This window comes from Protobothrops mucrosquamatus, unplaced genomic scaffold (genome assembly GCF_001527695.2).
Source record: "Protobothrops mucrosquamatus isolate PMUCROS unplaced genomic scaffold, P.Mucros_1.0 scaffold_60, whole genome shotgun sequence".
NCBI lineage: Eukaryota > Metazoa > Chordata > Lepidosauria > Squamata > Viperidae > Protobothrops > Protobothrops mucrosquamatus.
Genome location: NW_015386136.1, coordinates 1,081,273 through 1,104,787, shown reverse-complemented (window position 1 = coordinate 1,104,787; position 23,515 = coordinate 1,081,273). Strand labels below are relative to the sequence as shown.

General features: G+C 36.6%; 1 protein-coding gene across 1 annotated transcript in view; it reads left to right on the top strand.

Moving 5' to 3' along the window:
* The first annotated feature begins 11,741 nt into the window (after positions 1 to 11,741).
* EHBP1 (EH domain binding protein 1) overlaps positions 11,742 to 23,515 on the top strand; it is a 172,048-nt gene continuing 160,274 nt past the window's right edge. The window contains exons 1-4 of the mRNA XM_015812375.1: positions 11,742 to 11,917; positions 13,528 to 13,667; positions 16,943 to 17,065; positions 19,358 to 19,610. Of these exons, the coding sequence (XP_015667861.1) occupies positions 11,784 to 11,917; positions 13,528 to 13,667; positions 16,943 to 17,065; positions 19,358 to 19,610 (650 nt within the window). The 5' untranslated portion in view covers positions 11,742 to 11,783. The remainder of the gene's footprint in view (positions 11,918 to 13,527; positions 13,668 to 16,942; positions 17,066 to 19,357; positions 19,611 to 23,515) is intronic.

Below are 23,515 nucleotides of genomic sequence, written 5' to 3'. Positions count from 1 at the left end.
TAGACAAATTCTTTGCCTTTGAGAAGTGGAACAAAGCTAAACATCAAGATACTGTTATGAAATCCATAAGCATAATGCTACAGATGTGAGCTATAGATTTTTTATGATGCTGCAGTAATTGTATTCATCCTTGAATATTAATCATTGACCATCTTGCCTCCTTGAAGAATTTATGTTCATTAATGGCATCTTACTATAATACTATAATATCTTTATGTTAGGAATGATATTTCAAAATGCTGAATGGGAAGAAATATCATTTGGTCTTCTTTTAAAGCCAGAAAAACTAGCTTAATGTAATATTATTTTAATATTCAAATTTTCCATCAATTGCAATATAAAAAGATGAATACATTAACCCTTTTATTAACAGAATGTTAGTTTTAGCCAGCATACCGCATGAAGTACTTCCTTCCCATGAACTTTATATAGAACATGTCTTAGCCAAAATAAATAAAAGAAGGAATGCTTTGTTAATCATCCATAACTAATTTGTGCACACAGTGGAAAGAAAATTCAATCAGTTTGGGATGGAACTTTTTAACTAGAAATTGCAAATTAAAATGAAACAAAGCCAGACAAATAAAATACTATCTTTTTTATGTCTCCAGCATTGTGTTACACTGCAGCAAAAAAGTGGCAAAAATATTTGGAGATTATCATTTTATAGCGTGGATTCAAGAATAATATTTTCCTCCAAATACTATAAACCGCTGTTGCCTATGTCTACAATTAATGCAGCAAATAAAAAACTTGATGTTGGAGAATGTATTTCAATCTATCCCTTTCTGTGCTTAGAATATGTTATGTTTGAAAGCAAAATTGTGTTGGGGAAAAAAGGATCTTTAAATTAGTGTTTTTTCATATATTGGTATTGTACTGTGAGAAATAAAATCATTACTGTATTTCTGATAAAAAAATACCTTACTAATTCAAAAATAAATGTTTGTTGCTTGAAGAGCTATGTTCCAATTGTAATCCAGGTGACTCTTTTTCTGATACAAATAGTTGTTAGAAAGGTTTAGGGGTACCGGCATATGTAATATGTTGTGTCTATGTGCTTTGGAATCTGATCTTTGCTAAGATGATAAATAAGTGCATTTATAATAAACCGCTGCTCTTTTCATTTAAATGTATAAGACACAACTATGAAGAAGTGTTACATGCAGAAACATGCGTTTATCAAGCTTAATCCTCACAAGATTCCAGATTTTGTAGTTATTTATTTCTCCTGTGGTGATAACTGCATTATATATCCAATTCAAATTTTATACTTGGTGTTAACTGCGTGCTGTGTATTGCACAAAGTTTCAAAAACCATGGGTGGTGTCATTAACATGATGTTATGTAAGACCCAACTAGTTTAGAATTCTTTCACTCAGCAACCATTTGCGTAATTCCTCAGTCAGAGATGTTGCAATTCCAGAAACTTCTTTTGCTTTTACATATGGACATTTACCCACTGAATTTCTCACTGAATATTCATATCAAATATGTCATAAGTTTGGTTTTTCAGAACTCTGGTGATTGGTCATATTATACTATAATATTGGGAAGTTACAGAACTAGGAAAGGCCAAAACATGAACAGCATTCTTAATGTTGTCCATTGTTTTGTTTTCCAAATCAGATATGTATAATAATTTCAGCATTGGAGGAAATAATAAAATTGTCATTACCATCACCACCTTGCTTAATTCTCAATATCTTTGCAAAACTCCCTTTTCCACTTTTAGTTGTTTGATTATTATCTTTGGATTTATTCTGCAGTTGGCTATATCAGAATCGGTCATAAAGAAAGGTTTACTCTCAAAGTGCTTCTTATGATAGTGATAGCAAAAGAAATGCCATGTATTGTGCACTGACAAGTAGTGTGTTTATGCAGTACAATACCAACACAAACCACAGTGCAATATAGTCAAATGAGTTATACAACAAATATTACAAGCACTAAATTAGCCACAGTGTTACTATCATTTAATGAATATTATTCTTTCAACCTTAGTTCCTTGGGGATCTTGATTTTGGATGAATAACCTATCAAGAACCTGACAAAGGAGGAGGCAGTCTAAGATCTTGGGGAAACTGCAGAATACAAATACAATACTGCCTTCTATGACAGTAACATTTGTAGGATCCATATCAACTAAAGTTTGACCTCCCCTCTGTCTAGTTTTGGTATCTTTCCCATTTTTCAGATATGGGGGGGGAGGCTAGTTTTGAGAGAAGAACGTTCGGAGAAAAAGAAAACCCTAAACTCTAGGGAAAACTTGGTTGGAGAGAGTTGCTGAAAAGAATGTAGTAGAGATGGAAGGGCCACACATCACTTGCTACCAGGAACCAGGGGAGAGATACCCCTCTCTTAGTTCTATCAAATGAAGGGGAGAATGGAGATTCCCAGACTTTCGATGTGTGTGTGTGTCAGAGTAAGGGTGTATTTAGGAATAAACTGTACTTATGTACGAAACATAAATGCATATTTATACTTCTAAAATACCGAAGATGTAGGTGGAATGATTCAAATGTTTTGATAATATCTTGATCTGGCCTTGGGATTGTAATTAGAAACAAGTACAGAATTGCTCTTGACACTTCAGATATATTCAGGTGTTAAAGAAACTTTTATCCCAAAAAAAAAGGATAGATCAGCCAACATTTGGTTGTTTGATTTCTCAGATGTTCTGATATCTCCTATAATAAGCATTTGGACCAGTTAGTTGCACTCTCTATCTTTTTCATATCAAAAGTGTCACCATCACTTTCTGAACCATTTGAAGCAGCCTCTTGCTTAATTCTTAGGCAAGTAATGTTCCTGTTCTGCTGAAAGGAAAGGGCACCCAAGATTTGGCCTACCGCAGAGAAATCTGGGGTGGCACTCACTATGCTGGATTGGGGCCATAAGTGGTACCTTGTCTGAACGGGTTGCAAGAGCATTAGTGTGTGCTGCTTTTGCATGTATCATTCCAATAAGTATGGTGCAGAGCAGTATTTCTTAAAAGCTTAGTCCTAGGGGCTCTGAGGGTTCCCTTCCTCCCCCAAGACCCTCTTGGGGTCCACAAAATCAAAATAATTTGCCTGTTTATTTTGAAAAATAATGCAATTTAATCCCATCAAGCAATCCTGAGAAAAAGTAGCAGCACTGAATGTGTCAGTTCTAATTTTTAATATGGTGCATATCAGTAAAGCTATTTTAGGGTCCTCTATAATTTTTTAAAGTGGGAACGGGTCCTGAGAGAAAAAAAGTTAAACCTGAGGTAGGAGAGAAGGGCACCTTGGCTCAAAGCATGTATTGCATGGATAGTATTCCTCCAAACATCATTCTCTGCCTCTCCATCCTTTCAAAGGCATTGCACAAGTTACAAAGCTGGATTTGCAATAGACTTTGACCAAAAGAAATTGATATAAGTAAGCCTTTGGTTAACAACAGTAATCAGAACTGGGAACTCTTGTTGCTAAGCACTATGGCTGTAAAATGTGCTGTCATATGACTGTGCTGACAGTTCTGGCAGTTGCAGTTGCGGTCGTTAGGTGAATCCTGCACAGTCATTAGGCACAACATCACATAACTATCACCTACAACTTCCTGCCAGCTTTTCCATTGACTTCGCTTGTGGGAAGCCAGAAGGGAAGATCACAAATGGCAATCATGTGATTATGGGGCACTGCAACTATCATAAATATGAGCCAGATGCTAAGTGTCTGAATTACAATCATGTGTCTGGGGAAGCTGAAACGACCACAGTTTTGGAAGACCAGCTGTAAGTCTCCATGTTCAGTGCCATTGCAACTTTGAATGTTCATTGAGCAAATGGTCATTAAGTAGGGACTAGCACCTTTTAGTTGCTCTTTATAGTTTTCGTTGAGCGATTTTTAGGCTTAGGGACTCTTGTTACCTAGAGTCCTACCTGTCTAAAATTACGATTACAAAGCTAGTTCGGGAAATAAAGCTGCAAGAGTAAGCTAGATTTTGGAATACTTTCTTTGAGACTGGAGGCAAGGGAAAATGAACAAGAGGGGAATGCAAATCTGAATCTGAATATTACGATAAGCCAAAGTTAAAACAAAACAGAGGTCATCAGTCAACAACAAGCTATAGTTTCTACTTGTGTTTTCTGGTACAAGAGAAGAGAAATAAAATAAAATCTTTATTTGGGTCAATGATCAATTTAGCATTACACAATCAATTCAACAATTTGCTTAAAACAAAATAGTCACTAAAGCTAGAATAAGAAGAGAAGCACGTTTTGTTGCCAATGATAAAAATCTGATTAAAAAATGATAAAAATCTGAAAAATCATGATCAGTTTTACTGTTAAATGTGAACAAGGCCAATATTTCTTAGCTTTTTAACGTATCAATACATTAAAAAGGCAGCCATTTTGGTAAAGATTAAATTCATTTATCAATTAATTCTGCAAGTCAGTTGTTAAGAAAAAGCATTTAAATTCAGGCCCCATAGACAAAGCCATCCCTTTAATGCCTAAGATAATTCACCGTAATGTTTAATGTGACAGAAAAGAAAAGTATTAAAAATGTGATCAGTAATATTAACTGAATTCAATTAATTTATTTTTCAAATTAATTTTTTCCCTTTGATTGCAACAATTTTCCTATGGTGCTTCCTACAGTTATGAGACCAGCCCTTAGTTTGAACCCCTCTTTTAACTGGTGAGAATTATATTAGAAGATGTTCAGATACTAGAAATGTAATCTGTCCTTAACTAAATTAATAAATTGAAACTGCATTTATAGAGTGGAGGGTGCACCAGTTGAGAATCATCTCTAGTGTTTAACAGACTCATCTGCTTTTCTTTCCTCTCCTCCTTAGTTTTGCTGCCCCTTATTTGTTGTATTTCAATAATTCTGCTCTCTGTAGTTATTAAGTAAGTCATTAGATATTTATCTGCATGAAGAATCTTAATGAGCCTGTAGAAAGAAATTAAATATTGTGAGGAATTACTGTTCTTGCATGGTCTTGGTATAGCTACGTGACAAAATACCTGGCTTCATTAAAATATTGCATTTGGATAGATGCACATAGTCATTGTAATAGTCTCATCTTGTACAACTTGCCAAAATGAAAAGTTCAAAATTATGAATAATCATTAATTGGGATGTGCAAAATGCCCATGCCCCAACCTGCTTTGACTCGGGAAAATTGAGGGAGGAAAGAGGTGGAAGTTGGAAAAACTCAGTGAAGACACATCCAGAGATCAGGAACAATTTTCCACAAAAGAAAAAGATTGTTGTCTGCCCAATCGGTAGGTGTATTGGTCTTCTTAGAATTCTTTACCATGGAGAAGTTAGAGCAGAGGCCGCTTTGTGGGTTAATAATAATTGCCCATTCTCTGTACGTTGGTGTAGTTTCTTGCTGTACAGGCAATGCTAAGTATGCAGTGTGTGCATTAGAGGCCGTGTGAACAGAGATTTCAGGATGCCAACAACTGAGCTTTTGCAGGATGACATATTGAAATGCAAGAACTGGGGTGCTATTTTGCTGCTGCTGCTGCTGCGAGCTTTCCTTCATAGCCAATTAATGGAGTGCCAATCATTGTGTATATGTGTGTGTGTTTAAATTGTTGCAGGAAGGGCAGGTTCATAATGCAAAAGGTGTGTACTCATGTGCCTCAGGACGAAGCCTCTGCCAGGGCATAGTCAGAGAGGTTGGTTTGTTTGCTGTTGCTGTGATCATTGGCAGTGCTGAAGTGAACTTGGTTGATTATTGCTGTTGGCTCTAGATTCGAGTCGGGTCCATCCTGAAAAAAAAAAAAGTGCAGTGCACTCATTTTGAAATTATGGTTGAATCTTCTGAAGTCTACAAGCAGAGGGAAATAGGGTAGCGGGATAAAAGGACAAAGTAGTAAAAAGAGGTTATAAAAATGATAAATAAAAATGGAAAACAGCAAAAAAAAGGTTGTTCGTCTTTCATTCTTTTTTCCATGTTTTATTCCATATGAATTAATTTTATTTTCTTGGCGAGACATCACCACAGATATATGACTGGTTCTGAGCACAGCACTGTCCCACTTTCCCAGTTCAGTGTTTTTATGACAGTTGATTGTAGACTGGGTGGAAGTTAATTGAGTTGTTGTTTGTTTCTTGCCGGCTAGCTGTGGCTGCTCTATTGGAGAAAGCAATAGAAAGTCATTTAAATGACTTTTATTGTTTCCTATGGGGGATTTTTAAATGTTTTCAATGTTTATTAATCTTTTGGCAGATTAGGTAAAAGGCAGAATTAGCTATAGACAGTCATTTCACCTTCTGCTGTGATCCTAGGGCAAAAATGGAGGAAACAGCTTACAGTATTTGGAATTCCTGTTGTTGCCTGTGAAACACCGTAGGCAGTTCATGTGTTTGTTTTGCTGGCACGCAACAAGTTTGAAACAAAACACTTTATGCACACTACTAATTGCTAGTTTACTGTTCCTTCCAGACTTACTAAAAATAAAGTAAAAATGGATTGCAATGAACAGTCATTTTCCTTCAAGTTTGAAACTGTTTTCCACTTGTTTCTGGCATCATAGCCCTTTCCAGATGTTATGGACTACAGTTCTTGTAAAGATTTTGTTTGGTCATCCTGGCTGGGACTGACAAGAAGAAAGATATTAGATTGGCTGTAGCATATGGAAGCTGAACCCCACACTAAAAAGAGAAGATTGTCCATCCAGCAAATGCATGATGACAATTTCCAAAGGACTGCTGTCTCCTTACATCTGAACCTCCATTTCAAGCCCTTTCCCTGTAGCTTTGAGTTGCTATTACTGCCAAGATGTTTATACCATTTCTTTTTTATAATTCAGTGCCATGTATTTCTTAAACATTAATTTCTCCATTCATATGTATCATCATTTTTAATAAATATTCTGGGTATCTTGAGCCATGCTTTTGCTTTTAAGCACCTTTTCAGCACAGATTGGACTGTTTGCATTTGGCCCCCCAGATCTTCCATCCAACTGTCTAAATTATTTTAACTGACATAGTTTCTAATTTACTCTCTCCAGTTGAGAGAGCTTCCTGTAGCTTGTCTATTTCAGCATTTAATTGCTCCATACTTCCACAAATTAGATTCTGTACTGATCCATTTTGCTCTACTGGTGAAGCAAAGATCTCTTCAGCATAGCCTAGGTAATATGGGACTTGTGATGTAGCTGAAAAGACCATCCTCCCCCCCCCCCCGATACTTTGGGGCTTCATTTGCTTTGTACTAACTGAAAAAAACTAGACCAATATTTTTCTGTGGTGGCAGCCAAATCAGTTACTAGTATTGCTTCATTGTCTGTTATGATCCCTTTTCCCTTGAGATGAAATACGGAAAGAAAATCCGGGGATCTGATGGAAAAGTTTAAAGAAATGGATGTGTTATTTAACTGAAATGCATTAAAAAGCAGTCTTTCCATTAATACTCTAATACTGTATACTGAATATTTTCTCCTGTTCAGACATTGCCATTATCATGCTTTTTGTATAAATTTGAACAGGATTTAAATCAGCAAGAAATATTTACCTCCTCTTCAAATTATTTTGAAGCCTAAATGGGGCTTGAATTTGAATTAAAAGTTTTCTATTGGAACTATAATCCCAAGAATTCTTTGCCAACAGTGCACCAAAAGGAATCCTTTTCCTTAAAACAGTCAGAGCATTTAACAAAATTGCCATTTTTGTCATTTGTTCTTCAGTTGAATTAACAATATGCCTATTGAAAGGTCCGATTCATTTTGGTTTGATAATCTATGGTTTATCAGATTGAGAATGTGTTCTTCTTACCCTTCCCTCTTTATGTATGCTCAGCTTTAGCAAAGATGTCATAATATTTTGTATCATAGTTTCCTGTGACGTTCAGATCAGAAGTATAGTTTAGCCACTGCTTAATAACAAAGGCCAAGATATGAGTCTGGTTTATATTATGTTTCATGGGGAATTATTGCAGGTAGGAGAGAAGAAAGGAAGGGACATATCTATATCTGTGCAACTTGATCCATGTTTTATCACCCATAGTTTGTTGGGATGAGATTGTTATGAATAACCAGGCCACTGTTCTGCATGCAATTTTTGTTCAGATGCTTATTCGTAGTTATCTAAAGTTATATCTCTAATGTTTGTTTATTTGGGAATCATACCAATAACATAAAGAGCCAGATTGGTGTAGTAGTTAAAATAGCAGAAACTGGGAGACCATGAGTTATAGTCCCAAAGCCAGCTTGGTGACCTAGGGCCAGGCACTTTCATTCAGCCTTGCCAGAAAACTGCAGACATATGAAGTAATGTTATATATCAGTGGTGGCGAACCTATGGCACAGGTGCCAGAGGCGGCACTCAGAACCTTCTCTGTGGGCACGTGCCGTTTCCCCAGTCCTAAGCCTTCAGCTGGGTTTTATAAAACCTTTTCGCTTTAGGCCTCTGCCGCCGTGTGCAAAAAAAAAAAAAAAAAAAAAGTTCAATGAGTCAATTTCAACTTCTCGCGGGGAAAAAAAGATCTCGCAAAGTTGGAATTGATTGATTAAACTTTTTAGTCCCACCCAGTCTGCCGTTACCACTGCAGCCACGCCCACCCAATTGGCCACACCCACTCATTTGACCACACCCACCCTGCACCCGACAATGCATAAGTGGGTTTGGGGTTGCAGTTTGGGCACTCGGTCTCTAAAAGGTTCACCATCACTGTTATATATGGTCCTCTACACTCACTGAAAAAAATGAAGGCCTTTATTTAATGAGGGAAGAGAATATTTTAGCAGGATCTGATTTTTTCTAACAAGGAGCTGAAAAATAATTTAAGGAAAATGTAATATTACCCAATACATTCTCAATCTGATAAACCATAGATTNTTGTGTTAAATAGTACTCTATGGCATTAATCTATGTACCACTTATATTTTCTATAACCTTCAACTGGGTGAAATGGTGCATTATAGGGCAACAGTTTTGGAAACAAGGTACCTGAAATGGGCTAACTTACAGAATGCATCCAAAATCTGGAACCCATGATTACCAAGATAATGAAATTTGAGAAAGAAATAGCTTTGACTCAGTGAAGCACTGGTTGTCCAGTAACAAAATATTAATAATAGTAAATGCCTATATAGCACTTAGATAAGTAAAAGCGGAAAAAACAAAAGATGTGCAGATGTCATCTGCTGAAGAGTTTCTGGCTTAAGATGACATCTACTTTCCTTCATCTTCCTCTAACAACTGCATATGTTTTCTTCATTTGCTTCCTCTTTGCCAGGCTTTAGTATGGTTTTGTGTTAGTCGTTTAACTCAAATTCTTCAAGACCATATCCATGTTATAAAACAGGTTTTTTTTTTCCTAGCCAGCATTTCAATTTTGACTGCTTTCCAAACCGCAGTAAAACTGAAAAATGATTTTAAGTTACAGCTTCTGAATATATTGCCCTCTGGTTTATCACATACGTTCTCAAATACAGGTAGTCCTTGGGTTATGACAGCAACTGAAACTGAAATCTCCATCGCTAAGGGGTGCAGAAGTAAAGTGGGACATCATGTGATTAATGACGGCAATCTCACAGTCCAGATTGCTATCCTAGCCTCAAGATATGTGGATTGTTAAGCCAGAGGAGGCAGGAGTCCCAGGCAAGGAAGCCGGCAAGTACTGTAGGAGGGTGAAGGGTGGCCACAGACAGGAATGCTGAAGTGTGGGTGGATATGCATGTGCCATGAGAAATGCTGCAGGCAAGCACTCCAGAGCATAAGTGAGTGCCATGGGTGTGTGTGTGTGTGTGTGTGTGTGTGTGTGTGTGTGTGTGAAATGGAGCATACTAAATGAGAAAGCAGCAGGTGTGGGATCAACTATGCTTGTGGGAAACTGCAGGAAATATTGGGAAAATTGTAATCCATGTGAGCGTGGTTTGGTGGAACATCGTAATCGCAAGCTAGGGACTTAACATGGGGACACTGCAACTTTACGGACCAGTCATAAATCACCACATTCAGTGTGGTTGTAACTTTGAACAATCACTAAACAAGAGGTAATAAATCAAAGACTACTTGTACACCCGTCATCTACCTCAAAAGTATATTATTATTAAGTCTTTTAGTTGCCAGAATGATCTCCAGTCCAGGGGCTAAACGACTACTGTATATGTGGTTGAAAATATGGACTAAATGTTACTATATTTCCTTGATAACATACAGTAGCTTGAGATGGATAAATAGAAGTGTTCTAAGTTTAGAAATCTCTTCATATTTTCTTTTGATACCTGCAGCTCTTCAGCTTGATAATCTGCTGAATGCAGACAAAAGTGATTGAAGAATCAGTCATTAAAAGAAGTTACATAAACTCTGTCATCTCTGAATTATACTATGTGAACAGGAGTTGATACATAATGTCTTTCAGCTCTTTTGGGTGAAATGACTTGATACAATGACTGATGTTAATCTATGCAATCTGTCAGCATTTGCACCAACTATCACTGAGATCATCTCTTTGCGGATATTTTGTCAGTCTCATTATCATTATACATCTGTGATAATATGAGGTCATTGTATTATCTGTTCAGTTGTTTAACTTTTTCTTCAAAGTTCTGTCTTATCCAGGGCAATATTCAAAGCTTTGTCCAAAGTTCACTTGATTGTCCCATCCTTTTTACGAAATTACCAAAACTTCCTCCACTGGATCTGATCTTAACTTCATGTGGTATTTAGTTGCAGATCCTCGTTCCACTCCATATATACACTAACGTGAACGTTGCTGAACATACCACCGCAAACTTGTTTCATGAAATAATACTTCCTGAGTTGTTTTCATATATTTTTTGTCTCAGTTACAACTTTCTTACTTTCAGTGTCCACAATATGCACTGATACAAGATACTTTTTAGGGGGGAGAATCTGGCAGACTTTGTCTATAACGTGTGAAGTCTGCTAAATTGAGACTCGTTGAACAGAGGGTATACTGTATGCTGTTGCTATGGTTATTATTTGCCCTGAATAAAATATACTAATTCAATTCACACATTCAAATAGTCTTTCCTAAAAGTGCTTGAGACTTCTGCCTAGTAAAATAAGTCCAAATATAATATGTCATCCCTGAAGGATATCTTGTTTTAAAAAAAAAACTAGCCTTATCTATCCGATTATGCATGCTAATATTATACAGAATTATTAGTGCATGTAGATCCCTTTTGAGTGAATTTCAAAAATACACTGAACACTTGAGAAGGATTTAAGTCTCTCAAAGGACATGCAAATAAACCTAGCTGAATCAAGTTAAACAGATGCAACTCACTAACAATGTGAGCCTCCTTTCCCTGGCTTTTGCTGTCAAAGAACAAGATGATGATCTGTAAAAACAAATGGGTGATCATGGAATTTAGTGCTCTCATGTTGTAATAAACTGCTTTGGTCTTGTCTTATGAAAATAGCTTGGTAGGACAGCTCTTACCAAGGCAACATGCATGATGGGAGATGTCCTGAAAACCAGTGAGCAAACATCTTTTTTTTAGCGCGTGTACATTTTGCATGTAAATCTGAATCAGTGTTCTATTAACAAATAATTACCTCATATTATATTTGGATAGAATTTTAGTCTAATTAAGTACAAGTTGAAAAACCACTGTCAAAGTGTCATCAGATCTAGATCTGATCAGGTATGAAAATTTCATGGAAAACAAAGGCAGGACATCCATTAACTAACTAACTAACTAACTAAACAAACAAACAAATAATCATATGTTTTATTTTGTAACTATAATGAGAGGGGTTTTTTTTTTCTTTAAGGAATCTCCTTCTGGACGCCGGAAAGCCCTTGCTACCAGCAATATCAACATGAAACAATATGCGAGCCCCATGCCGACACAGACAGATGTCAAGTTAAAGTTTAGGCCTTTGTCTAAGAAAGTTCTCTCAGCCACCCTGCAGTTCTCATTATCGTGTATTTTCCTAAGAGAAGGAAAGGCCACGTAAGTTTTGCAGGATATGTTCCTCTGTTGATCTTTTATATGCACCAGAGAGCCTTTCTTGAGCTTGCCAGCCCTCAGCTCCCTTGAACCACACCACCAAATTTCCCTTGCATGGTTGTTAAAAATCTGTGAAAAATATGATTTCAGGCAATTCAAAATGCATGCAAAATGCAAAATGCATGCAAATCACTGTGTAAATCCTGAATAAACATTAAAAAAAGACTCCCACAAAGCACTTCTCCCTTCCCAAGTAGATACTCCCAGACCTGCCTACCTGCTTACCTGTCTGTCTGTGTGACCTAGTCTGCTGCTACTCTTAGCCTCCCATGAAAGTGCTGAAGGTGGACCACATTCAGACTCACAGATCGTACAGAGGCTATTGTTTGTCATTCTAGTTTGTCTTCAGGGCAATGGGTGGAGGGCATGAGTTATGGGCAAGAAATTTCTGGTTTTGTATCCCCCTCAGGCATGGCCTTGAATGAACAATTATTTCAGTTTCACCATAGAGTCATAATAGGAGACAACAATATGAACCTAGAGCATTGGTAAAAATTAGAAAGATAATGCTGATAACACATACTATAAGAGGAAGTTCTATATCATTGCTAATTATTTTACATTATAATGTTTTATATAACTTGCTGCCCCAGCACAATACCTTTTTGAGGTTCCTTTCATTAGTAAAAATTATACCTTTTCTTTTCCCATAAGCCTTCATAGTCTTCCTTTCAAGATGCAGCTGTACGTCAAGGTTAGAATTAATTTGTTTTCTGGAAAGCGCTGAATCAAAATTCAGCAGAGAGAAGATCTATCAAGGGAAAATAGCCATTAGTTCAGATCTGTCAAGATGCTATAAATGAAGGGCATCTTGAAGCAACAAATTAATTTGATGTTGGTAGGAAGATGATATTATTATTATGTAGTAATAGTTGTTACACTATTTACATACAATTTGCCAGATAGATCTGATTGGATTTGGTTCTTTGGCTATCAGATCCTTTCTGAGAATCTAGGATAGCTAAGGATACCATCATAAATTATGCACCTTTATATGTAATGAAACTGTTTGTAATTGGTGAGTTGAAATTTTATCCATTCTACTTGTACGCAATTGCTTTTTCAGATATTTTGAAATGACACCAAGCACACCAACCTCTATGGTTTTCCATATTTGCTCTATTTGTATCATTATACAGTATTTCCCTACTTTTCCTGGTTATTTCTGAGTGATTCTTCCATCTCTAGCTACTGCAATTGCAATTATTCATACTTGGTTCTTTGTAACTACAAAGAAGTAACTACTGCTGGCTTCTTATGGGCTAAATGTTTATTGTTGTTATGCTTGCTCACACAGTCAGCCAGATGTTTAGACTGGATTTGGCATTTTTATTCACCTATCGAGTCTTCCTAAAGACCTGGATAGGCAGATGTTGTTCTTTAATGGTGTTAAAGATATCTATTATTACATACACAAAAATGTGAAATCACAGCTGTCAGTTCTTTAGCCCGTGTTGGCCTTCATACATATCAAGTTCTTCCTAGGAACCTAGGATGTTGTAATGTATCAGCGTATTATCCAACCATTATTATATTGTTATTATTATTATTAGAGATGAAGATATGCAGAGCCTGGCAAGTCTGATGAGTATGAAGCAAGCAGATATTGGAAATTTAGATGACTTTGAGGAAGATAATGAAGATGATGAAGAAAATAGAGTAAACCAGGAAGAAAAGGCTGCAAAAATTACAGGTTTGTTTCTTCCCTGAATATGTATGTCTTTGCTTGTAAACTTAATTTGAAAATTGTTATTCTTTTCGACCATTTTTCTTTTGAAAATAATGTAGATTTTTACTATTTGTATTAGGAGGAAACAATTTAATCTAAATCATGGATTGGTATCCATTTGTGAAGTAAGGAAGGATTCATGCTCCTTTTGGTTAACTTCAAAAGAGCCATAAACACTACATTCAGACAGACTTTATTTCTGTCACTGTTTCTCTCTTTTGATTCCATGGACTAAAGCAAAGTTACTCATGGTTTGAAGGAATAAGGTTTCTGTATATTTATTTTACTGTGTACTAAAGTCTTGCAGGAATATTGAAATATGGAATTGTATGGGAGATTTTACAGGTTTTCAAGACATTAGCCTTCATAATCCCCTTAGGTTCTACAGTTAACTAATGCAGGAAGAACTAAGCTATCTGGGCAGTAAATCTAAATTTAAGCTAATATTTTAAGTTCTTGAGCTGGATCAAAGAGTTATAATAGTTTTCCGTATCCTGAGAGCATAGCTAGATAACTTGGTTCTGCATAAGGAAGCAAACAGATAGAAAATCTGTCTTATCCAGCATAATGTTAATGTGAAGTAATAAAAAGGATGATAAGCTTGACAGCAGAAGATAGCTGACAACTTTATATGAGAACAGATTTGTCTTGTGTATGTGTTTTTGTGTGTGCGAGAGAGAGAAGGAAAAAGAGAGACAGACTTCAGCCTATAGTAGGCACAGCAATATTTTCCAGCTGAAGAGCATATAGAGCTCAGTACAGGAAAAATATTCATGAAAGAGAGGAAAAGAAATAAAATTTAAGTTTAATGAAGGAGTCACAGTCTATGCCTCTTCTTGGAAATTTTCCAGCAGCCTTCTTGGTTCAGCCTACATCCTTCTAAAGGACTTCCTGGATAACACACACTCTGAATTGGATCTGGACCACATAGTGTAATACTACTTTTTTAAAATGAAAATTGGAGTAGCCTCTAATTAATACTAAGCTCTACTATAATTTAATGTGTAACCCAGTAAAAGTATTTGTAATTGTAGTAACATCAGTGTTCTACTTTCTTTGATGTTCACCTATCAAGTATTATATTGTAATCTCGTTGAAACAAAGATTTCTATTTCTACAGTATTACATGCTCCAGTCTTGGGAATATACAGTATGTGTCTCAATAGATAATTGGAAAGACTAAAAGAAAAGAGATAAAGTAGATATTGAAAGATTTGTCTATATCAGTAGATTACTTCTGCCTGTCATTAGGATTTTAGTAAATCAATTTGAATGGAAAAGATGCCTATATCCCCCAAAGCAACTGTTTTATTAATATGATACATCATTTTCCATAAGCATGTTTCTATAATTTTATCACAAACTCCCTGATAAATGAGATGGTCTTGATTAGATTTTCTTGTTTGTTCCACAAAGGATTGATGCAATTCTGTTACGTCTCCTTGAATTCCTGTTCCTAGCATTGCTCCATCTTGCAGTTTTCCATGCATGCCTTCCTTTATTCTTCACCAGAGCCTTTGTCAATCTCAGTCTCTGTCAATCTCTGTTTTCCAAATTACTACCAAATGCTCAACTTATATCTAAAAAAACAAATTATGAACATTAAACAAATGCATACAGGGTTCCTTACCTTTCATCCTTGTCATCTCTCTTGGTGGCAATTATATATATGATATTTGTGTTAATGCAGCTTGGAGATTCAGCCCTTGAAGTCACTTTATGGCATTGCTATACTGCATTCTGGGAAAAGAAGGTTCCACATATCTTCTGTGAAAAACCTGTAGCAATTAAATCAAATTGATGGTTCCTCTTCTCCTTTCCTCCAGTCACTTCCTTGATTGCACACTTGAACAACTTACCACGTAGATCAGATGGAGTGTGTCAATCAGACACTACATACTATCAATATGTCCAGTTTAGATTATAGTTCTTATCACATTGGATCTATTAACTGTAAGTTGTCCTAAAAAGGTTATAAGTGCAGGGTATAGGTTAACTAAAACTTAGGAGACAGCCCTGACCATTTCCCCCCCTTCCAGTTCTGTATGGCAGGGCAATCTGGCTAAGATTTATTTGGCGACATTAATTGTGTGTCTATGCTACCTTAATTAAAATATTATATTTCAGTACTTTAATTATTATTAGTTGGTCCTTGTTTTAGTGCAGAATATATACAGGATAATTCTGTTAATTAAAATATATTTCATATTCACCGAGGTTCCACATTCTAGAATATGGAAAAGTCCTCATAAAGTATAGAGATATATTGAGTGATATTGTGATTGTTCAGTCCGGAATGTATTCCTAAATTAATATTTGTCTTTCTTTTCCTTTTCTCTTTTTCCTAATAACAGCATGTATTGTATTCCTTTTTCCATTAAATGACCTTACCTCACAGTTGTCTTGACTGGCTTCTGTTTACAGAAATTGTAAACCAGTTGAATGCTCTGAGCAGCTTAGATGAAGATCAAGATGACTACATAAAGCATACAAATATGCTGTCCACTAAATCAGCCAGTTCTTCTGAAGGTCTATGAGCTTTCCTCCTTTTCTGTTTCTGGCATGTCTGCATTTTACTGTGACCTCCTTAGTATCTGTTCATATTCAAGTGTTGGTTGTAGCTTTGTGCTTGGTGTCCATTAAAGTCTATTGTAGTTCAGTCAAGTGTATGCAACAACATATGGTGCGTGCATCGGCCAAGGTGAGGAAACTATGGCCCTCAGATATTGTTGGATTTATATTTCCATCAGCCCCTGCAGCATGGTCATTGATCAGAAAAGATTGCAATTATAGTCAGACCTTCCATTTACTAAACCTAGCTCAGAACTGCCATTATTTGTTTTTGGAGGTGTTGCATTCTTTTTCTGAGATAATGTGTATGCTGCATGTGGGCCTTCCAGCTTAGTAATGGAAACATTACTACCTTTATATATTGATTTTCTTTAAGTTAGTTTAGGTTAGCATTTTTTCTTTCTGAAAACTATTGCTAGAGCCTTCTAGGTCAGTTAACAATCATATAATAAACTTGCACTTGCTTCTGTTCATGTTACTAAGCTGGAAACTTTGGTGTACTATGAATATAACAGTTTAGTTTAGCAGTAGAAACCGTGTCATGATTCACTGTTAAAAGGGATACGTAGTACTTAAGTATTTGGAAAGTGATTGTTTAAACATTCTATGTTTAATCATAAATGAAAGTATAAAATGTGTACTGAAAGGTATTTTGTTTGGTTTCTTAGAACTTATCAACAAGCTTAGTTTCCTGGATGAAGAGGAGCAAGATTTGGCAAATTCAAGATCAAATCCCTTTGTAGATTCTGATAGATCAGAGCTGAATCCTTTTGGAGACACTGATATCGAAGGTATTTAATTTTGCCATATACAATCTTTGGATTGTGCTATACTTTATGGCAAGATCACAAACTATGTGTACTTCCTACTTCTCATTTTCTAAAAGTTTCTTTGATGTTACTTATGTGCTGATAATTTTCAACTTAAATATTCAACCACTGCTTGCTTAAGGTGTAGCTTAATGATAGAATTCTTCAATCTGAAGTAGCCTTTTAGGTCACTGCTTGATCAAATCATTCTTCTTCTCCTAGACATGCCTGGACAATTTAATAAAACCTTATATAATATTTTAAGTCCTGGGAATAATAATCAGTACTTTAAAGTTATTTATGTTTGATTTAACTCTATTTTAAGTGTGTACTAAAAGTTGCTCTTTAGTAAACAAGATTCATAAATATATGAACAATTATATAGTTTATCTATACAAATATACATTCATAGTAAAGCAACTAGATTAGGAACCTGCACCAGAAGAACTGCCCCCCACAAAAAGATGGCATGCATACACGGGGTCCCTAGTGCGAGTCTTATTCTACCATGGAACATCCTCATCTGTGTTTATTGTTTGTTTATTTTCTGGACATTGGATGTTTCTGACAGTAGATATAGTTACTGGTATCTGCATGAGTTACAATGGCTGGAGAGGATCGTCTGAAGTGCTGTGTGTTATTAAACTTACTGGCTCATAAACTGTGAGGCTGACGGTTAGGGAAGGTTCTTTTAGCTAATGCTTCTAAGCTAACTTTGTTACTCTGTAGTACTTAAGGGAGGCTTAACTACTCTAAACAGCAGCAGTGTTTCCCTTTTAGCTGTGTCTTGGATTAGTAATACATCCCAGTGTTCTGCTGTATGTACATTTGACAGAAGGATTTAGATTAATTAGTTAATGTTTGTAAAGAATTTTGAAGATTAAAAGAACAATATAAGTGCTAAATGTTACAAGAGGCTGATTGTTTAAATATGCAGTTTCTTTTTGAACACCCTTCTCTTTGCTGCTTCCCATTCTTTTTTTGTTTTCATATTTTGTTTTGTTTAAAAAAATCTGCATCACTTTTCGGTATTCAGTTCATGTCTTTGATAATTTGTTTAATCTGGAGGTTCTCTTTTCTTTCAGATGCTTTTTGAAATAATAACTATTGCATGTCTAGCACTCAGACTTCTATAATTAATCAATTGATTACTTCATTTTTGTATAAATGATTCTTGTGTTCTTCCTTTAAGCCGTACTTGTCATAAATATTATGAATTGAGTATCAAGATTTCATCTTTAGAATTCCACATATTCTTTATTAATGGAGCTTGATATTCTGAAATATGCCTCTAGAATTGGTTCTGTTTTAAATTGATGTTCTAGAATCTATCTCTGTTACTGAATGTATTTGAATTTCATATGCCTGACAACTCAGGGGCAGGACTAGATATGCAGCCATAGAGGCAGATTAAATATAAAGATGAAATGAATGGATTGTATGTAAGTTGAATTTGTATGATCCTAAGCCGGTTTTTGAAGTAGCTTATCGGTACATTTCTTTAGTTAATTGTTTCAGAACATATATCAAATCTGAATGATTTCTGAGTCACCTGGCTGGAGCAGTATGTTGCATTTTTTCTATTTGGGAGAGCAAAAAATAAGGGAGGTTATGAAGCAGATACATAACAAAATTATAATATACGACTAATCTGTTTTTGGTTTAATGGATCACAGTTGGCCAGGACTTCTACTTGAATTATTTCACTTTCAACAGTTGAACAACAAGTAAAGCCGAATTATTTGTAACAAAGACAATTTCCTTTTTGTATATGACTAATTCTTTGCTCTGGCCAGTACTGAATAACAATGTTAAGCTAGCATTTTTGTACCATACTAGAAGCAAAACCTTTTTCCCTTTTTCATTTATTTATTGTTTAAAATGCATGCACAAAAGATGGAAATGGGAACATGGCAATCTGCCTTTTGGAAAAGTTATTTTTTGGTAGAACGTGTAACTGTTTCAGATTAGGCCTGGGCAGTTATTATGACTATTATAGATTGCATAGGTGATCCTGTGGAAATCAGGATTCTCTCAATATTGATAAAATTTCTGAGTTGTTTTTTTTTTTTAACTTGCCTAGTCATCAAAGAATTGTCTGGCTATTTTTTTCCCTTTTGGTTTGTATGATTTACAACACACTTTAAAGGTACTCCTCTTATTTTATTAATATTAATTTGGGATGGGAACTGTTTTGTATTCTACTAGAGTTCTGAAGGAATTGAAGAGTTCCTTCTCCATTAAGACACAACCTCTTGATTGTGCTCTCTGTAGAACCAGATATTAAGATGACTTCATTATCCAAACAAGAGAACTACTGTGATGACAGCGATGAATATAACCCCTTTAAGGAAAAGAGTGTACAATATGTGAACCCTTTTGATGAACCAGACCCTGAACCTGAGGTCCTGTTACCTGTCAAAGACTCTCCTCCTCAACCTAGCAAAAGGAAAAATATCCGACCTGTGGATATGAGCAAATATCTTTATGCTGACACATCAAGAACAGATGAAGAGGAGTTAGATGAGTAAGTGGATCACTTTTTTCCTTTGCATTAGTTGGGATTTCAGCACCAAACCTCCAGGCATAAAATATTAAAGTACAAGAATAAACTGTTCCGTTAACAGAAATTGAAAACATTAAACATTGGGGCATGCGTGTTACTGGGTTTTTTTCCCCTGTGAGGATTTAAATCATCAAAGAAGAATCTCTGAAGGGAGGCGTAGATACAGATGTTCAGGATGAAAAGCATGCATGCTCAATTCAGGCGTGGCATTGGCTGCTGCAGCACTTCAGTTGGCTAGTGGCCAGCTTTGAACTATCCATATACAGTATGTAAGGACATTTGAGGATAATGGATGACCTAGCCTTTAGAACTTCAGTACTATCTCTTTTTTTACTCAATGTTCATTCAATAAATTTAAGCAGTTCTATATAGAGTTCAAGACCTCCCCCCTTCTCAAAGTATCGTATTAGATGTATTATACAAAGTACATTTCTTGATCAGTTTTAGTAATAGTATAGTAGTACAATTGCCCTAATATTTGAAGAAGATGAAACTAATTGTGTTTTCTCTGTTATAAATACAAATAGTGGTCCCAGGTCTTTCCTATTTCCCCTCCCCACTTTTTTTTTTTTTTGTCCTGGAAGGTATCTGTAGATTTTTCTAAGTTGTTTTGTTGGCTTGTTGCTTTGAAAAATGATTGTAACTTGGCCAAGTCTGAGAGTTGGTTTTGTGTACAAATCAGATGAGACTAAGTCAGATCTTGATGGACCTAGCTATGCAGTTTCCTTAACTGCAGTACCAAAGTAGTTTACTGTTGCCTTCTTCTGGGAAGTTTTTTTTTTTTTAAATCCCCAGCCTAATATTAGTATTCAGCAGGCCTTACTTAGTTTAGATTCTGAGGCCAGACAACGCCTGTTGAGGTATAGCAAGGTTTATTGTTCTATTTCCTAAATTTGACTAAGTACGTATTATGGATCATGATCCCTAGATCCCTATCATCTTAGCCATCATGTGTGCGGTTCCTGGCAAATTAGAAAAGCAAATATAATAAACACATGGAAGAGGGGGGTGGAAACAAGAGAGTAAAATAAAAAAAATAACGTAAAAGTACAAGTAAAGTTCTTTTTTAATTTATTCTCATCCAGAAAGAAATCTGTAGCACTGAATTCATAGCAGGGTATTTAAGGTATAATGAATGTTTTCTATCCAAATACCAACCAATGTATATATTCAGTTGCAACTGTAGCTTCCTTCCCTTTTTGTAGCATAACAGACTGTTAACTTTCAAGACAATCAAAATGTGAAGACCAAACACACACCATCTTTTCAGTGACAATTATGGCACCATTCCTTCTGGATTCTAGGCACATGTTTACATGCGCATTAAAGGTCCTATGAAGAAGCTTATTTCCTTTTTTCACTGAATTTCAGTTTATTTATCAAGCAATCCTTTTGCTTCTACTGTGATGTTAGGCTATTTATATCCCTGCATCATCAACACAATGTCTCGTAATCAGACTTTCATCAGCAGTACCCGTTGGTGTACTACAAAAAATATAGAACTGAGAAACAGAAAACATCAATTCAAGCTGTAGATGAATCTCAATCCCCCATTTTGTACGCATGTCACTATTTTTGTGTTCAATCATAATGTCTTCTGTAACATTTTGTGTTTTTAAAAAGACATTTCAAGAACTTATTTTCTACAATATTCTCTTTTCCTCAATATGTGCAACTAGTATGCAAATTTATAAATTTACGTATTCATAAAATTTGGTTTTTTAAAAAAAATAAATGCAACGTTTTACTTGAATAACCACACTTGGAAGTGTGCAGTTAGAAAACTAACTGCATTCCAATCTCAGAAGTATGAATTAGGTCAGTGTCCTTAAAATATGGACTAAATGAAATTCATTGACATCTTTAGTGATAGAGGAAAAGCCGCTTAATTTCTGCATACCTCAACAGGAATGGTAATGAAAGAGAGGTACTAAACAGGACTATCTGATAAAGCAGGCAGCATTTTAAAATAAATTAATAAAGGCGGCCTCCTACTGCTTGCCTGAAATCCCATCCAGATACATTTGAATCATATGGGTGGCAGAAGAAGCCTTAATTCAGTGGAATGGCTCAGATTTCATGTAGAGGAGATCATAAGGTCAGATTCTGAATGTGATTTTCTCTTGGAAAAATCTGGAAAGGCTTGAGCCAGTTGGATAGAATACTACCTGGATTATAAAGATCTTCTGAAGCTTCTAATCCTTGGCTTTCTAATGATACTCCCTACCATGACCCAGCTGCTCTTCCTTAGCAATGCAGAAGATTATCTGCCTTTCCTTAACAGATAACTGTTGTTCTAGATCAGGGGTCCTCAAACTACAGCCCGCAGGCCGCATGCAGCCCACCCTGTCTTTTTATCCAGCCCACCTCAACCTACCGGGCCAGCCGTCCAATGGTGAGGAGAGGGTGCGTGGTATGGCGGTGAGAGCCCCAGCCAATGGCAGGATGGCGAGTTGGTGGGAGGAGATGTTTTTTCCCAGTTTCTCCCTCTTGCGCCCAAATGCATGCTCATGCTTCGGTCACACCCCCTTCTCCTCCTCTCGCCTCTTCACGTTTTTACCTCAGGGCCGGACTGAGAGGTTTAGGCTTCGCAGCCTCAGCCTCGCTTAGGGTAGCCAAGCCGGGCGATGACGACTCTGCTTTTTCTTCTGAGGCGGGTCTCTCGCTACGCTACAGAATGTGAGCCCCAGCCTCCACTGCTGCCGCTGCCGCCATGCCAAGAGGAAACTGGTGCCACCGGCCCTCAACATCACCCCCACCATCGCAAAGGGACCCATCCCCACCGCTGGCGGCGAGGGTGACGACTCCGAGTGGGCTTGACCCCCATGAGGGTTGGAGTGGGGCTGCTGGAGTGGGGTGCTGGTTTTGGGTCTGAGGAGAGCGGGTAAAGGGCGAGCTATTTGTGAAGAGCAGCCAGGGTAAGTGAGAAAAAAGGAGGAGAATTTGCTCCTGGAAGATTATTTCGGGGTTGCAAGGGGTTGTGTGGAGCTGAGGCGATGAAAGGTCTGGAATGCCAATCAAGGAGAATATTTCTGGCTCAGGTTAAAATGAAGGGTCCTGAGGATGGTGGTTTTCTTGCAGACGTTTCAGGACCCAAAGTGGGATAATAAGTGAACTGATGATGTTACCTAGTTTGGGTCATGAAATGTCTGCAAGAAAGCCACCAAGCTCAGAGAGCACCAAGGACTCCACAGCCGTCCTTCTTCTCCTCCATTCCACAAACCCCGCTCTCTTCTGGCATTGCTGATGTTACCTAGTTTGGGTCATGAGACATCTGCAAGAAACGTTGAATGGAAATAGCACCTTGCCTTTTTGACAGATGTAACAGAGCTACTCAACAGTTTCAATGTGCATCTTCAAGGAAAGAGGAAGCTCATCTGTGATATGCATTTGCATGTGAAAGCATTTGAAGTAAAATTGAACATACTCATTAAACAAGTGAGGGAGGAAAACTTCTGCCATCTTCCCCCAACTCAAAAACTATTTGTGGAAAAACCAGCAGTTGCATTCCCAAACAAAACATGTGTGGATTCACTGGAAATGTATATTTTCTTCACTTAAAAACTCATTCAAATAATTAACCAATTCATTTTTCTTGTTTCATTTTTTCTTTTATACTTGATTTTACATTGTTCTATAATCATTAATTTTTTTCAAACTAAAAGCGCCACCCCCAACAGTCTGAGGGACAATGAACTGGCCCCCTGTTTAAAAAGTTTAAGGATCCCTGTTCTAGATTGTGAGTAGACAAAGGAGGAGGATCACAAATCCCAAAGTATGATAGGAAAAATGTTACTAGTTTTGTTTCCTTTGCAATAAAAACATACTTGGATTGTACCAGGAAGTTTCAGAAGGAAAAGCTATAA